At 41.0% G+C, this 18394-nt stretch overlaps 1 protein-coding gene across 1 annotated transcript in view; it reads left to right on the forward strand.

Moving 5' to 3' along the window:
- The window catches only part of CNTNAP5 (contactin associated protein family member 5), a 796934-nt gene that overhangs the window by 484573 nt on the left and 293967 nt on the right, over positions 1–18394 (forward strand). The window contains exon 11 of the mRNA XM_047871013.1: positions 4579–4685. Coding sequence (XP_047726969.1) covers positions 4579–4685 — 107 coding nt within the window. The remainder of the gene's footprint in view (positions 1–4578; positions 4686–18394) is intronic.

Here is an 18394-nt window from a genome sequence, read left to right on the forward strand (position 1 = left end):
TCAGATGCAGGACAGATTCTGGAGTCAGAACCAGAGAGCTTGCTCCTACCTTGGACCTGGGCTGAGGGAAGGGATTCAAGACAGTCAGTGTCAAGTATGGGGTTGCTGTCACCTGATGGTGAAGGATATGGGTGGAAGGTGGGCTGGGGGAGAAGCAGGACATAAGAAATTTAGACGTGCAAAGTTTGACACATCTGTTAGACACCCAAGTGGAGCTGTGAAGCAGACAGCTGCATTTATGAGCACAGAGTATAAACTCAGAAGTCACTGGCATATACTTATGAGACTTGCAATGTCTATTGCTCAGTAATCTGGTTTTTGTGTATGAAAAGCCAAAAATGGGTATTAAGTATACGAAACTTTTTAAATTATAAATGAATGGACAGACTACATTTTCCAGAACTATCTTGAACCCCACTGGTTCCCTAATGCTTTTCTCAAGCCTCATCTGCTCCAGCTGGAAACTTTTTCATGGTCTCCGTGAAAGCTAAGTTGGGGAAATAACCACTCCGAACATTCTTGACAAAAACTCCAGGCAGTCTTTTTGTTCTTCCTAATGCCAATGGAGAGAACTTGTGGTTAGCAGAAACTGTGCTGGCTAGGATGTTTGAAGCTGGGCTCTGGTTTACATTCTCAGAAATGTCCATCTTTGGCCATCTGACTGGCACAATCTCCCAACATCTTGACAAATTCTTTCCCTTCTTCGAAGCAGCTTCTTTGGTCTTTAAAGAGAAATGTTTTGTTCTCTCGTATATCCTTATGAACAACCTGCCACACCAGAAAACAACAGCAGTGAAGCAAGAACCATGCACTCCCACAGGCTGGGTGGTGGCCACTGGAGAGGTCCATGGACCGGTCTGGAGGACTTTTCTTCCCACTTCACCTCTGCCCTCGCTTGTCCACAGCCCCAACCAGCAATGATCTTTCTCTTTCAGAACAAGTTTTGATTTGGGGGAAAATTACAAATTCTCACTTAAATCTCATTATAATTTTTATCCATATTCCATTTTTTTCCCTCTCCTTCCATTTCTTACTCTCATCTGCCTTTCCTTCAACTCTTTCTGTCCTCACCCTTCAGCCCATGCATTCTCTGTTTTGATAAAGAAGCAAATAGCTTCCAGTGGGTCTTTCCCACTCTCTAAGTCCTTGCTGACACACATCCCTGCATTTGCTTGTTTGGGCTCCTGGACAGGACAAAGGCAAGTGTCATGCTCATGCTGACGGCTTTGTTAAACCAGTGTGCACCAAGAAAAAGCACATCCATTCAAATCCAGTTGCCTATGAAGTATCATTAGAATTTGAGGAGATAGGAATTCAGAGTGATTATCTCCTAACAATTTGAATTGAGGGCTTTACATCTAAGATAGTGATGGACTCTCACCCTTAGTGGGCCCTTCTCACTTTGGTAGCACCTCCATTTTTCTCTTTCTGCGTCATGCCTTCAGTGCTCAGTTTATGGCAAGTAGGGAGAAAAAGAAACAAAGCACAAGTTAAAATGAACTGATTAAAGAATGTGGAAATTATACTCATAAAACTGCCCTTGTTAAATAAGCAAATTGAGGTTATGCATCTTTTATTTTGAGTGTCAGCTTTACAGATGAGTTTTTCTAATCATAGTATGCGTTGAACCAAAATGAACCAAGCTACAAGCATCTATTCATTTTTTTTTCTCATTCTAGGAATATTAGATTTTTTTTCTTACCAAAGTACTCTTTTCCCTTTCAGAAATATATCATTTTTTAAAGTGACCATAAGCAATGAATTTCTATCCTACCCTTTCACTGGCAAATTGAGTTTATTAACACTGCAACATGAAGTCTGTGTGAAGCTTATTAAAGATGTGTTCAAAGTTCCCACATATTTCTTACCATTTTCCCCCAGGCCTCTCCTGCTACATGCCAGACTGAATTTGGCAATCTTGAGTTTTAAAATATTTTAACGTATAAAATAGAGGGAAAACAAGGGTTTACATTTGTTTTTGTATTCATAGAGTGCTGTTTTACAAAAGGTTAAGATTCTGTTAGTTGAAAGTCATGGAATCCCAGCTGAAGCCAGCCTGAATGGAATAGGGTTTTTTCTAGATTGATCTTGGGTTATCTCACAGCACCTGATACAGATTAAAACAGGCAGCCCTCAGAAGTTCAGGGGTGCAGCCAAATCTTGGAATAACCAAAACCAGCCACACAAGTACTGTCAGAACTCTTGGTCTTTCTGCTGCATTCTGCACCCCAGTATTCTATCTCTGTCTCTCTCTCTCCCTGCCCACAAGCTTTCTTCCTGTGGATGAAAACATGGCCCCTGAGAACTTCTGAGTATTCTATAGTGTCAAACGTTAAAAGAGGCCAATGTGGACCTTCTTGGTACTGAAACCAAGAGAACTATAGGATTAAGTACCTCACCACCTGGCTTTGTTCTGCTTTCCATCTTTAAAGCAATTAACTATACGCTGGGGGAAGAAGGGGAGCACGTGTGTGTGTATGCGTGTGCGTGTTTGGCATTGGGACAAGGGGAGTGGAATGGAGTTGGATAGGGGTAAAGAGAGGTTGTGTAACAACTTGACAATTCCAGTGGGGAAAATGATGGAGAAAATGCCCTGCAGGAGCAGTGTGATCCAGAAGCAGGGAGGTGCTGGGATGTAAGAGAAGACAGGGGTAGGGTAGGTGGGCTTTCACAGGCTAGCCCCACAGACTCTCCATCAGGGTACACCCTGGGGCAGACATATTTGCTTGAAATATGTGGAATGTGGATGTGGACACTGATGCCTCAAGTTTCTGTAACTCCCCACAACTCAAGGCTAGTGGGGGGGCGGGGACTTTGGTCCATATCAGTGACAAACCTGTTTCTTTCCCTTCGACCAAGACTAAGAGCTGGGAATGGGAATCAAGAGGAAGGATGCAATCTGGAGTAGGAAAGGGACCACTTGTTTTTGCTTATGTGTTGATTGCTTGGTTTCTGTGAACACGTTCCATAGAAAAATTACTGGTTCCTCTTTCCCCTCCCCCCTTCTGTTCTTTAAGCCACAGTTAGATACTATGGAGTTACCAATATGCTTTCCCCAGACATAAGCCCTGTCAGCACAATTGTACGTTTGCTGTGCTGAGCGGAAAATTTCTAATAATACGTCTGAACATATGCAGGAATATTAGTTTCTGGGCTTTGAAACAATCATTGCTGGAGGGTTTTCTACCTATATAGGACACTTAGGATAAATCATCTTACTTTTGCTTGCCTCACATTCTCAGAGGCTACATAATGAACCCTTTCATTGTATTAGACCACTTCTGTAACTTCCTTACTCATACCCTCTCCCCCTTTAAATTCATGGTATTTTTTATATTTCAAGATTATTTTCAAGAGTTCCCGTATTTATCACTGCTTTTACTCAATTATATTCATTGTTAATATTGAGCATTCACCAGGTTATTTCTGTCACAACCATTCCTGTGCTGTAGAAATTTTAAGTTGTGTGTGTAAGAAGTGAAGAGAATTAATTGCCCCAAGACATCATGCAGCAAATGCCTGAGCTGGGATTCGAACTCAGATATAAGTGACCCTAAAGCACATGATCTCTGTCCAGAAGATATGAACCTTTGCCTTCACTCCCATTAATTCAAGTGGTGCTTGAAGTCTGTCCTTCCTATCATTTTTGTGATATAACGTGTTCATTTTACTTTGTTGTGGCCATGCTTAATATCTTGAATTTTCACTTACTCCAGTCTCAGTTTGTTATAATCCTTTTTGCTAAGCATTTGCAGTAGCTTTATGATAGCCCATTAATTTTATGTACTAAAAATTCCCTAAGAAGTTTTCTAATGTTGGACATCTATATTGATTCATCATGGCTGCCTTGTGAATGATGTTAATTAGCATGCATAGTCTTTATATTTTGAAATATATTCTTAAGATAGAGCCATTTAAGTATGATCGCTGGGTCAAATTATATGAATGCTTCAGAGAATTTTTAATGTGTGTGGTGAAAATGTTTTTCAGAATAGTCGTACTGTTTTCATCATAAGTAGTAAAGGCCTCGTTTTAAGGGTGGGTTGGCATTTTTTGAAATGATAAAGCTTCCTTGCATGTTAAATGAGCAGGTAACATCTTTTCAAATTTCATGTGTAGTTTAAAATAGATTCCTGGCCATCACCCAGAAGAGAATCATGAGGACAGTGACCTCAATTATCTCCCCCTTTTCCCTTTCCTTTAAAAATGCAAAACCTTTCCAAAATGCAAAATTGCAATCTTTGTACATTTTGTTCGATGGTAAATGAAAAATCTTACAGATCCTGACCACTTCAAATTAACTTTAAGTCAATGGCAATTTGCCCCAATGTTGAAATGCTTCATGTAATTGCCTAAATCAGCTGTGAGCATTTCATCTCACAGTAGTGCTGGACAGACCTGTGTCTTGCAGTTAAGCCAAAGACTTGTTTCGCTGTTATTCAAGTCTGACTTAGTATAGAAAACCAGAAGATCAAATTCTTCTATCAGTCCATGTAGTTGGGTATCAGACATTTTTGTGTTTTCCCTTCATGTCAACTGAGTTGGTTTATTTTGTTTGCTCTTGCTTTGTTTCCTTAGGTGTTTGCCAAACTACTGTGAACATGGAGGAGGCTGCTCCCAGTCCTGGACTAGCTTCTCTTGTAACTGCAGTAACACGGGTTACAGTGGCGCCACCTGCCATAACTGTGAGTGGTCCTGACTTACCCACAAAATGGGCACACCTCCAGGAGTGCCAGTGCTGACTTCAGGATGCACTCAACGTGGGGCAGGCTCTTTGGGTTCATTCATTCAACACGTGTTTCTTGGTGGCCATGTGGGATACATATAGGACTATAAGCCATATCCTCAGAGAGTTTGTGGCCTGCCAGGAACACAGATAGGAAAGGGAATAAGTGTTGGAGGCAGAGGAGAGACCATGTGCCCTAGGCTCACCAAGGGGAGCTATTAGGTCAAGGGTGTTGTCTGGATGGGCTCGGTTAGGCTACTGTAATAAACAACTTCACCTGTCAGTGGCTTAAGTAACCAGTGGTTGTGTCATACCTGTGTTACATGCTTATGTCACATTGGCAGGGGCCGCTCTTCCACTTTGTCCTCATTCTGGGATACTGGCGGTGCTCTGACACCCAGAAGGTTGCTGTGGCAGAGAGAAGAATGAGAAAGCATACACTGGCCGTTGAAAGTTTCCCCCTGGGAGTGGTAAACATCACGTCCACTCACATTCTATTGGCCAAGGAAAGTCACAAGGGCGCACCTCAATTCAAAAGTTGCATTCTTGCTGTGGGATCAGAGAGAACCAGCATCTAGATGATAACTTCCAATGATGGCATGTCAGTGTTAAGGAGGCTTCAAATAGAAGGCCTGAGTTGATCTTTGGTAGGAGTGTGGCAGAGAAAGAAAAGAAAAAGGAGACTGAATGTGTGAGTGGCTTGACGTGGCTGGAGAGTGCTGATAGTAAGAAGTAAGAGAGGAAGCAGGGTGAGTGAGGGAGGCTGGAGCACACAAGGAATAAGGGGTGATGAGTAAAAAAATAAATGACTAGCCGGGGCCCTGATTACTGTAATTTTATAGTCTCGTTGGGGTCACCAAACAAAAACACATGACAAAATAGAGGTTTGCCATTTACAGAATTGTGTGTCAAACTGTGTGAAGTGAGCTGTAAGGATAATTTAGAAAGACACAATCTGAAGGTGCTGGCTATAGTTGTGGGAGATTTCATCGAAAATGTGAGTGTGAAATTGACTTCGACGGTAGAGAGGTAGGAGGTGGAACTGTTAGAAAAATGTAAGAACCGAGCCAGGGGGCTGCTGAGGACTACGGTGAGGCCCAGCAGGGGTGGACCTCACCAGGGTTTCCTAAGTTCCTGCTGTTGCCAGGATGGCACCTAGAGATTCAGAAAACAAATGGGAGATGCCGGCAGTGCTGAGATCAGACTCTGATGCAGGGGGCACTGTCGTCACTGTCAGCCCTGAAGACCTCTCAGCCATTCGACAGCCTTTCTGTGCCTTGCAAGGTAGCATTTACCAGTGATGACCACAGAGATGTCTAGTCGCATCAGAGATGACACAGCCCAAAGGTCATCACGGATGATGTTACTATTTTTTGGATGCCTGTGGAAATGAAAAATACCACCTGGCTAAAACCCCACCTGGCTTTATAAGTGAGCTGTAATGAAGTATATTATCGGGGCACCTGGGTAGCTCAGTTGATTGAGTGTCCGACTTCGACTCAAGTCATGATCCCAGGTTCATGGGATCAAACCCCACGTTAAGAGAGTAGAACGTGCTTGGCATTCTCTCTCTCTCTGTCTCTGTCTCTCTCCCTCTCCCCTTCTTTGTCTCTCTCCCCTGCTTGTGCACATGCTCCCTCTCTAAAGTAGAACTAAAAAGTATTTTTTTTATTTTAAAAATATAATGAAATATATTATTTAAAATTTTCTATTTAGAAATTTGGAACACAGTGAAGGTAACACTGGACTAAGAGATTAAATTTGGATTTTACCTAGCTCTTGTACTTGAATAAGCGTATCATTGTGTCACTCCAAAGCTGTTTTTTCACAGACTCTATACTAATGAAATCTTGTGGGCCCTTTTAAGGCTAAAATTACATGTTTTGTTTAAGATTCCTAGTAAATACCAACCTATGAGTGTTGAGCCTAATTCCAGAGATATCATCCTTAAGTAGCCAAGAACAATGTTTACTTGCATAGACACATTGTAAGACATGTATAGTACTGTCTGGATTCTAGATTGTCACATCAGTGCTCTTGTGAGATGCTCAGTGACCACCAGAAGAGCCATCAATGTAATAGTGAGAACCTTGAAGAAAATTTAAGTCAAAGATGCCCAAATTTTGGCAAAATCACATGACAACATTTCTATGAGTTTTTATAGCTTATTCCATTCACTTTCTCCTAATTTAACACTATGTTGATGAGTTCATCTCTATGGATACTCTTCTCCTTTAATTTTCTCCATCCATCAGGCTAAAAATAGAATATTTCCAGCTTTTAAAAAAGTGTGAAGTTGAAAATCAATGGAGGTGAGGTGCTGATTTTTAATGGAACGCTATCCCAGCTGATGAACAGGAAACTCAACACACAAAGCCTTAAAAATACCATTCTGTTTTTATAACACCTTCTATTCCCCTTGCTGTGAAATTGCTCAGTGCTCTATGATAGGTTGCCACACTGTTAGGCTCTTTCTTCCCTTCTGGGCACCCAGCCAGGAGAAATCAGGTCCTTGGATGGTTGTGAGGGCTGGCAAACACACCTGGTATGCCTGTGCAGTTCAAGAATTTGTCATCCTCTAACTGATTTCTTCCCCTTCCCCAGTTGGGTGAGGACCATTGTTTTGAGTCAGATTTGTAAATTGAGTGACCCAAGGCATGCTTTCCTGCCTGCAAAACCCTGTCCTTCCAAGCCCCCTGCGCTACCCCCCGCATGGGGCATCAGAGATGAAAGTTGCCAAAATGCAGAAGACAATACATAGGCCCCTAGGCCCCTTGGCCCTCTACCACGTAAGAAAACTACCAGAGGGGTTATAGGGCTTCTGATCCCTCAAAACTCACAGGTAGCAGGCTCGGTGGTATTTGAGGACACCCTCAGATTGAAACAACCCAAGTTCACAGCCCCACTCCTGTGGAAATGGCAATGTCTTTGGTGTGTTGGGGCCTGTGTTCTTGAAGCAGTCATCCACACAACATTATATACAGTCTTCAGATTTGTAAGACAGTTCATATTACTCAAAACTGATAATTTCTTGAGTATTCTTAATCCTTTGTTTCTTCAAGCTCTTCAAGGTGTTTTAATTTTTCATTATGGTGCTTCTTAGTGAATGTAAACCAACAGGGCTGAGGACAGGTAGGGTTAACTTCTTTCTTCCAGCTTTTGTGGATAAGAGAGGAGTCTGGGTAAAGGGGAGGGTATGATGGACTCTAAGAAATAGCACAATGGGAACCCCAACGTGTTTAGGCAGAGCAGGTTGCTGGTAAAAGTAGATATATCATCATTCCATTTCAATTTTCCTTCCACCTTACCTGATGACACATAAAGAAGTTGGGCATACGAGTTACATTTCTTTTCAAATACACTTTGTTCAAAACCACCTGTTGAAGAAGGAGGTGGTGAGCATGTGGGGAATTCCTGTCTCCAGATAGGGAAGATATGTGAGTCTCTCACTTATCCCATGAGCTGTCATTGAGCCCTATTGTGTCGTGTCCGTAAGTTGTTTTGGTTAGGAGCCGCCTTCTCTGCATTGTATTCTGTTCTCCAGAGGAATAACTGAAGGTATACCAATGTTTGCAATCCACACAACCCCTGGCAACCCAACCAATGAGCAGAGCCTTCAGACCACCAGAGATAGTCACCCGTGTTCTTGGTTTGATGCAACGTGCAGGTTTAGAAGGTTAGGTAGTTAAAGCCAAACTTCTAAACAGGTACAGTATATCTTGGTCATGCTATCCTATGAGTGCAAGTTAATATTAAAGGGAAGAGGTTTTGATTATGGGAGTTTAATGCATAGTTAGTCTACCCTGTAATGATAAAGTCATATGGTATTACTATCTCCATTTTATAGAGCATCACATGGCAACCCAGAAAAGTTACGTACCTTCCTCAAGATCACACAGCTAGTGGAGCTGGGACTTGAATGAATGGAATCTGGCTTCAGATGCCAGACACATTTTAAGCTCTGTGTTTTATTTCCTTTCTTAAACACATAAGACATTTGCAAACCTCTCTGTGTGAACTTAATGGTGAGGCATCCAGGACTTCCTTCATATTGCTTGAGACATACTGGGGTATTGTGATACGTGATTGAAAATGTAGGAGACTGCGAGATGAAGATGTTTTTTCATTCTAGAATAATCGTGCAGTGATCATGGAAGAAAGTAGGATGAATTAGCACTTGAAAGACAGCAAAAATTAAAATGAATGTAAGAAATAGGAAAGCTTATGGAAACAGGCAAGAGCCAAGACGTGATGGTAGGAATATCTATGCTATACTTTGGAACACTGCATATATTTCCCTGGCTCCAGAAAGGAAAGATAAATAGCTCCATTCATTCCCAAAGCCCAAATGATATTCCTATAAAGCAGTTTTCCCTCAGGGAAATCTGAGCTCATTCCCATTAAACCAAACCTTTTTATGTGCTATTGCAATATCTATAAATACCACTTTAATGATTACATAATAAATAGTCCATTTAATGACTTTTATTCAAACACTGTCATCTTTTTTTTTGGGGGGGGAGTGGAGAGGACCTGTGTTATTTCCAAATATTTATTATTATAACCAACTCTAGTGAGCATCTGTGTGCTTAAGTAATCTTTAAATCCCTCATAGTCTATTGTTTCCTCAGGATGTCTTAGTAGTGGTATTACTGAGTCAAAGACCATGAATAGTCTCAAGGATCTTGATTCATATTTTCAGCTTTTTTTCCTAAAGTCTGGCTACAGTTTGTACTCTGATTATTATTTTCTGATACCTTGTTTTGCCTTCTCTGCCAGAATTGTTTGCTGCAACTTAAGAAAAAAAAAAACCTCTTCCACTTGCATTTTTACTAAAACATTTGAATATTGAAATGGAAATTATTATTGACCTTCATGGTGAGTTCCAGATAAAGAAAATGGTTGATGTATTTATTTATTTTTATTTTTTTAGATGACTTATACAATAAGAATAAGACTGTCTCTCTCTGTAGAATTCTACTTTGTCATGCAACAAGTACCTTTTGAAAGCCCATCTGGTGTCAGTAACTATGCATGTGATTCCTTTCACGTTGAGTGGACTCAATAAGTGACACAAGTACTTACTTATCATCTTCTCTATGTCTCCTATTGAGTGGGAATGCCCTTGATCTTCTCACTATGTCTGATGACATTCACATGGTCCCTTTCCAGGGTCTCTTTACCATTTCCCAGCCTTGGCTAATCTCTTTTTGCAGTCCTTCCTGACACCTTCACAGTGCCTTTTAGCTCACTTTGCAGCTGGGCAAGAGGATGTCAGCTTTCTTCCTCTCCCAAGCCTGATATAGTGCTTCTCCCATTGGGCAGTCAATAGCTGGGTATTGATTGGGAGCATGTCAAGTTGTCTGGCTATCAGACTCTACACTAGTCATCACAGAGGGATAACGCTTCTGGCTGTTTTAAGAGTAGGTAAATGGTCTGTAACCGCATGGCATTTCGTGGTTGGAGCGACAGGTTAGAGAGGGTGGGGGATTCTGGTAATAAGAGGCTTATTTAAAGGCATCACTTATAGCTCTTAGCTCAGAGCAGCTCATATCCTAATATTATTCTGTGGGTTTCTTATCAAGATCTAAAGCAAATTCATCTTCATGCGTAACCCCAGTGCCTTCTGCAGATGTTCCCAGCTACAACTAGACACCTAAAGGAGAAGAAGAAATAAATGAATAATAGTAATAAATTGTGGAATCCACGCCCTGCTTCATTTTATGACACTAACCACAGTCTTTTGTGTCATCATTATTTTTATTTATGTTAACTCCCCTAGTGAGACTGAAAACTCCTTTGGAGAAGGGACCACGTCTTGTTTATATTTGTACTAAAAACAGCCAAGGAACTGGTGGCATAAAGGGCACACCGTGTAATTGGCAAGATGGAAACTTAAGTGGGAATGGGTCATTCGGTGTGCCATTAGATGGGGACTCCATAAGGACAAGGTGGTATCTGAGTCTTTTCTGTCTCCAGCCACTGATTTCCACCTGACACACAGTAAAAATCTGATGTTTGCTGTGTACACGAATACATGAGGTACGAGCATGACGTAGTGATAAGTTACCGGGGCACAGGCATGGTCACTTTCCGTGCGGCGGTGAGAAAGTTTTCTCAGTTATTGACCTTTGAGCCCTGAAGCCTTAATAGGGCTCAGAGGATGAGAAGGAAGAAGAGCAAGGGGAAGGAACAATGAGCAACATGTAAAAAGGCAGAGAGACATGAGGGTCACGCAGCAAAGAGAGGTCTATCCGGTGCCCAGCATGGCTAGAATCTGAAGTGCAATGGGGAAGTTGGATTGGAAGGCAATGCAGCCAGAGTAAAGGAAGGGGGCTACTTTCAGAAGGAGCTTGCTTCTCTGTTGAGCATTGAGGAGCCAGCCGTGGTTTGTTGGTTTCGCTTTAATTCTCAGAAATGACTTGCTAATATTTATTTTGCTGTTGTTTGTATTTTGCTTATTGGAGTTTCTTTTTTTAAAGGGAATTATAACTCTGATGGTTTTGCAGAGCATGCACTGAAGTTGTAAGATGAAGATATGGGCACAAGGAAGAGATACTGGATGCTCTTTACAGTTGTGTGGACAGCAAATAATGAGAGTCGGAGTGAGCTAGGAAGAAGGGACCTGACTTGAAAGGCATATCTAAAATTCGATCAAACAGACTTGAAGACAAATCGAATACAGCAGAGAGAAGGATGACTGCTAGCTTTTTAGCTTGGAAGACTTCATGAATGAAGAATATAGTGACTAAGTTCTCAGGTCTGTCTGGGACTGACAGCCTCCTGTCAAATCCAGGCCCTACAACTTACAAGCTAGCTCTATCGCCTAGGGCAATTTATATGAGCTCTGTGTGCTTTGACTTCCTTATTGGTGATATGGGACTAATAATAGTGGCCCCCTAATGGAAATATCATGAGGCTTAAGTAAAATAATCCCCCCTAAAGTATTTAACCTAGCATCTGGCAAATGCAAAGTGCCTGTTTCATGTTAGTTGCTATTTCAACAGGTAGAAGAGGAGATTTAGTGGATGCTGTTATCAGTTCAGTTTGGGGAGCAGTGTCAGTCTGGAGAGGTGCTCACCATGCTGAAGTAGCTGGAAATCCCCGAGTGAGGCCTGGGAGGAAAATCAGAATCATGAGGGGTCTAGTTGCTGAAGCCTTTTGAGTAGCTGAAGTTGCCCAGGTGTGGTAGGCCAAGGATGAAACCTACAAAGTAAATCATTTTAAAGGACTCAAGAAGGGCTACAGTGTGTCACAAGTGTGAAGGAATGGCGAGGAAAGAAGAAGGAAGACTAAGAGGAAGTGGTAACTTAAAACACAGAATTGATTATAAATGGACACGTCTGAGTGATATCCCCCATCATAGGGTGTGGTGATAGTTGAATGACCGGATGAGTGTTTAAAAAAAGAAGTTGCAGTTGGGGCACCTGGGGTGGCTCAGTCAGTTGAGCGTCTAACTCTTGATTTCGCTTCAGGTCATGATCCCAGGGTTGTGGGATCGAACCCTGTGTCGGGCTCTGCACTGACCATGGAGCCTGTTTGAGATTCTCTCTTTCTTCCCCTGCCCTGCTCATACTATCGCTCTAAAAACAAAACAAAACCAAATAATAACAATAATAAATGCAATAAAAAAGTTGTAGAAAAGTACAATAAGGGAAGGAAAGAAACCATTTTTCCATAGGGAATCTATGACTATAGAAGTATTGAAAAGTATTGGAATTTGCTGTTCCCAGAACATTTGTGAATTGATGACTGTCACAGGTGTTATCAGGATCCAGGGTTCAGAACCGCTACCTGCCACTAAGAAGATTTGACTCTCCTTCAGCAGCAAAGGCCATTATCTTTGTATTCATCAGTAAAGAAGTAAGAGAAGGCACTGCTTTCTGCAGGGGCATTGCATCTCTATGAAAAGAGAGATTGGAGCGGGTTGAGCTGGAGGGAAAGTTCTCAAAGAATGGATGGGGAATGTACCCTAGGGCCAGACTTGGATAGGCAGGGAAGTCTTAAGAGAGTGTTTTTCCAAAGTGAGAACCAAAGGAAGGATTCTATATAAGGAGGAGCACCAAGAATGTTTGAGTTTCTCCCAAGTTACTAGCCTAGGGATGAGGGAATGGACATTTGTTTGGTTTTAGCTTCTTTTCAGTGCCATGGATTTATTGGGGGGCTAATCTATGTCATCTCACTCTCTCAGGCCCCTTTGGTTCTTAGCTCTGACCTTGTTAGATGGTGGCAATTCTTCAAACCACTGGGTGTTCACACATGCATATTTCTTGACCAGAAAGTCTTCTTAACACTTGTTTTGCCCAAGTAACCATGTCAAGTCTTGCCAGAAGCCTACCAGGACCTTTCCTAGATGTTGTTCCACTTTGCTCCTTTGGTACCCATTCACATAGAATTTATTGCACTATACGAACATGCAAAGTTTGGCTCTTGTTTACCTTTCCACACTGCTACTATTCTGTGCATCCCTCTTTGTATCATATCTGGCACATATGGGTGCACAGCAGAGGATCAATGGACATAAACATCTCTTTTATGGCCAAATGCTTAAAGCCACAGAGCTAGAGGAAGTGGGATTTGAACCCGGTTCTAGATGGCTGAAAGCACTTCCTCTTCACATTACAACATCTCTAAGTGGAAGAAAGAGCACTCTTAAATATTTTATAGAACATGGCAGGATTTAATAACAAAACTGATACAAAGACTTCTTATTAGAAAGGAGGAGGAATCAAGGTTGCATAGTCACCTCGGATCAATTTTCTTCCTTTTGAACACATCTCAACGATTTAAGACTTTCCCACAGTCATTTCCTACATGTTAATTTGTTCTGTTTGTTCTTTCCTTCCTCTTTTCCCCATCTCTCCCTTCTTCTCCCCTTCCCGTCATTAATTGAGGCTAAGTAAAGCCAACTTCAAATACTTAGGTTGGATTGACAATGTGCAAGAAATGTAATCACCAGTTTTGGCTTTGTTCCAAATCCTTAGAAACAGCAAAAGATCCCCAAATATGAAAGAATATAATTAACTGGAGATAATTTAATTGTTGATGTTGCCTTCCTTTGGAGAACCATTGGTATTTACTTTGAACACTGAGTGGGAACAATGAGCATTTATTTTTAATGTATTTCAATCAACAGAAGACTAATCACCATAGAAATATAAAGCTCTGGTATGTCCCATGAGCTGGAAGTAATCTGGACTGGATACATACATATTAAACTCAATATATGAAGACACATTTTCCATCTGTGCTTCAGCTTTGGATCCAGACATATCTAGGTTATATTTACAACTCCCTGGTCTTGGGCAAATTACTTAGCTTTTTGCAGACTTGGTTGCTTGATCTCTGAGATAATAACAGCTCATTCAAACAGCTATTGCATACGCTACAGCTAAGAAACCAGAAACATCTAGCTCAATATTTGTGATTTGGCACTTCCATGTTAAATGGTATCTATTATATATTTAAAATTATGATTATGAAAATTTTGGTGTATTTTTCATATCATTTATAATACTCAGTAATTTATATGCCTGTGCTAAGTCGTTTGGCTGGGAGAACACGTCTCATGCTGTATATTGCAAAACAAAGTTTAGGTTCTGGTGCAGGTGTTGCCATTAGCAGAACTGAGAGGCACAGTGTCACTGAGAAAAGCCCAAGTGGGGGCTCAAGGGGCCAGAAGTTAAAGCTGTCTCTGCCACAGATGGCCTGAGGCAAGTCACATACTCATATAACCCATATTCCTCGGGGGTACAATGTGGATTATATACGGATTCAACGTGGTCACTAAGAAAGATTTTTTGATTTCCTCTGATAGCAGGACTCAGGATGCACGTGCTGACTTTCTGTAGTGTGTTGTTATCATACTGTACACTTACTGTTTTTCATCTTAGCCATTTTCCAGTGTTCTAGCTCAGGATATTATTTGCATGGATCATGTAGCTTATCTCTTGTTGTGGTTTATAAAGCACAAAGTGCTCTTTTACACTGTTACCTCAAAAAATCCTTTAGGGGCACCTGGGTGGCTCAGTGGGTTATGTGTCCGACTTTGGCTTGGGTTGTAATCTCGTGGTTTGTGAGTTTGAGCCCTGCTTTGGGCTCTGCACTGACAGCACAGGGCTCTCTGCCCATCCCCTGTGTTCTCTCTCTCTCTCTCTCTCTCTCTCTCAAAAGAAATAAAAATAAACTTTAAAAAGAGTGAAAAAAAAGTCTTTCAAAGTAAAACAAGTTAAAATATGAGGGTATAAGGGTCACAAATGCTTAAAGCTCTTACATGTTGCCCTTGAAGCATTTGGTTGAGTTGCACTACTGTGAATTTCATTAGAAATGGATCAACTCGAAGAGTAATCAGTGTAGTAGGTGATGAGTGAATGAGAGAGATGGCATGATCATTCATTATAGGTTATCAGTTTTACTTTAAATGATAGGGTAAGATTGTACTATATAACATGTCATGAAAAAGGAATTTCTAGTGTGCTCAGCTTGAAACTTGCCAAAATATTTTTACTATGTAATTTAGAGATAAAATTTAGAAAATATTTATTTATCCATTAAAATTCCATAACACGATCACACTGTGACCAATGGCAAGTTATTTCACCAATTTGAGCCTCACTTGCACCATATCCCAAGGCAAAATAATAGAATCTGTTTTTATTGCTCCTAGGATAAATTCATGAATCAATGAGCATGAAATCCCTTTGACAAGTATGATTCTAGCCCTTCCTTATATGTTCCTTCTTCTTATATATTTACATCAATTTGTTTCCACGGCAACCTTGGTGAGGGACAAGGCAAGTATTTAGAGGAAGGACCCCAATATTCAGAGAAGTTTAGAAGGCAGAGCCCAAGGACATTCCATTATAAGACTGGAGCAGGACTAAAACCTGGATATTCTTGTTGTCTCTGAATTTATCCGTGTGTGTATCCCACAGAACTTTCCATGGCTGTATCATGTTCTAGCTAAGGTAAGTTGATAGTGATGAAATTCTAGGGTTATTTCAAAATTCAGTTGATGTTACCTGTATGGTAAAAGGAACTCTGAGTATATCACTTCTCTGCTTCACATTCTTCAGTGGCTCTCCATTGTCTTAATGATTAAATCCCTGCTTCCCATTTGAGTAAGTATGGCTCTTCATCACCTGGAGCCCTTGTAAATCACACTTTTCAGTCATGATCCCATATGTATCCATGTTATAGTAAGTCTGATCCGCTTTCACTGCTAAGCACATCAAATTCTTTTTTCTGCATTCTTTTGACCCTAGATGTTTGTTTGTTTGTTTGTTTGTTTGTTTGTTTGTTTGTCTTTAAGTAATCTCTACAGCCAACATGGGGCTTGAACCCACAACCCTGAGATCAAGATTTGGACGTTCTACCCGCTGAGCCAGCCAGGTACCCCTGATCCTAAATGTTTCTCCTGACTTTTTCTTCCAGATAATTCTCTATTCTACCTCGATGCTCTGCTTGAGGATCACCTATTTGATCTTCCGTTAGCATTAACTTAATCTCCTTGAGGACAGGCACTTGGGCTTTTCATGCCTGTGCTCTCAATACCTAGCATCGGCTCTGGAATATGGCGTATGCAAAATAAATGTTGAGAGAATGGAGTTTTTACTGTCAGCTTGTTGGCATTTCCTTGATGTGTGTTTGTATATCTTCTCCACTGAGAGGAGAAAGACAACACAATGTATGATACCCCACAAGGTCAGTTAGGCTTTCTCTTTGGTCACCATGAAGAGAAATTTCCTGTTTTTCACTTGAGTGGAGCCCTGAGGCTCTTTCTTTGAATTAGGAGCACATTTCTTACGGACCCCCACGTACAGTCCAGTCCCCCATTAGCTCCCAAACTGGCTTGTAAATCATCTTCCAGGCGGCATAGGTGTAGTCTGCATTTGAAGATATTAGTGCAAGAGGATTTTTGGGTGCGTCAGTATATGTAGAAAACATGAAAAGGAAATGAAGCTGTCCATTGTCAGAGCAGGATGTGTAACTGAGTTTATTAGTCTGTCAACGGACGAGTTGTCAGAGTCGTGTTTTGGCAGTGCAGATTTCCCACTGGCAGCTAATGTGATGATGAAGACCTTGGCAATCATCCCCTTGCTCCTGTCTCCCTGATCCCACTGTCATGATGGCTGAAAGAGGAACCAAGTGAATCGTCTGCTGACATTTGATTTCATGGCCGCGTGTTGTCCAAATGGGCTTTCAGTGGGATAAACGTTACATAATCTGCAGTCTGCCTGGAGCTCACAGGCCATCAGTGTAAGGACCTATGCTCTACTGATTCTACCTAGGGGAAGTCTTCAGTCTGATGACATTAGCAGGGGATTGTCAAAAGAGGTAGACAAAAAATTAAATTGTGTTTTGTTTTATGGACATGAAGCATGAGAAGAAAACTTTAGTTTTATGGAGATAAAGTACGAGAAGAGAAATTCATTCACTTCCAGGCTCTGGCAATTAAAAATTGGGTAACCTAGGAAAAATTACTCAAATTCTCTGAAACTTCCTTTTCTTACCTCTAAATATAGGAGTAATCATGTCTGTGTCTTAGGATTTTTTTTTTTTTTTGGATGACAAATAAGGGATCACTTTGGAGCGTCAGGTATGGTGCCTTATGTAGGAGGCTCTCTTGATTTACTTACTTTCCTTCATAAATCCTCCACACTTTTACCTTTTCTGGTCTTCAGTAGAGAGCTTTTAGATTAGTAACAGATGCTGATTTCTATGTTTGGAAAGGACCTTTCAGTACAAATATGTTATTTACATCCTTCCTCAAGTGATGCTGTAGAAACAGGGTGATCAATACCTCGTGCTATTATTGTGCCTCTCTGGTGGGTAGAAGATCTGCTTCTCTTAGAAGCTAATACCTTCTTTTAGCTTTCTCTGGTTAGTCTTTCTTGTGCCTTCTATGAGCCTACCATGGACAACTTGCCGTTTTCTCTTCTTGCTTGGTGTTGAGAAGTTCCCCCAAAAAGGAGGACTTGACATGATTTTCTTCCACCTCTATCATACCTCTGTTGCCTTGAATTAAGTATGATATCACAGGTCTCCATAGATCTTATAATCACTGGATTCAGAAAGTACTTAGGTAATAATAACCAAGGAAGGAAATTGCTTTTGCCTACATTAAGCAATGCATAGTTTACTTATTATCATCATATTATAATGACCATAGTTGATCCCCAAATCTGTGAACATAGATGATTTCCACAGTTTATATTGGTTGCTGTTATGTTAGGATTTAATCAAGTTGTTTATTTTCATTTAGCGCCGGTTTGTGAAAATCTCTTCTCCTTTCAGATCACCCTTCCAGACAGCATAGGCTTCTGTCAGGCATGTGTAAGTAAGTGCTCATTCCAGGTCCAACAATATCATTGTGGGTGATACCAGAGTAATTAAAGATCTTATGCCTGTTCTCAAGGACTTTGAAATTAGCAAGAATGGTGGGGGTCCTATATTATATACTCAGAAAATAGTTCAAGATGGTACATGGTCAAGGAATAAGTTGAATTGAATATGGGTAAAGATAAACGTATAGACACCCGAGCAGGAGGGACCAGATGAAACATGAAGTGTGGGGGGGAATGTTCAGTAATTCTAGAAGTGAACTATACCTGGTGTGTAAGTGTGATCTGCAAGGCCAGGCCAGGGAAAGAGGGGGAGGGTCAGGAA

The sequence above is a fragment of the Prionailurus viverrinus genome, chromosome C1 (genome assembly GCF_022837055.1).
Source record: "Prionailurus viverrinus isolate Anna chromosome C1, UM_Priviv_1.0, whole genome shotgun sequence".
Taxonomy (NCBI): Eukaryota; Metazoa; Chordata; class Mammalia; order Carnivora; family Felidae; genus Prionailurus; species Prionailurus viverrinus.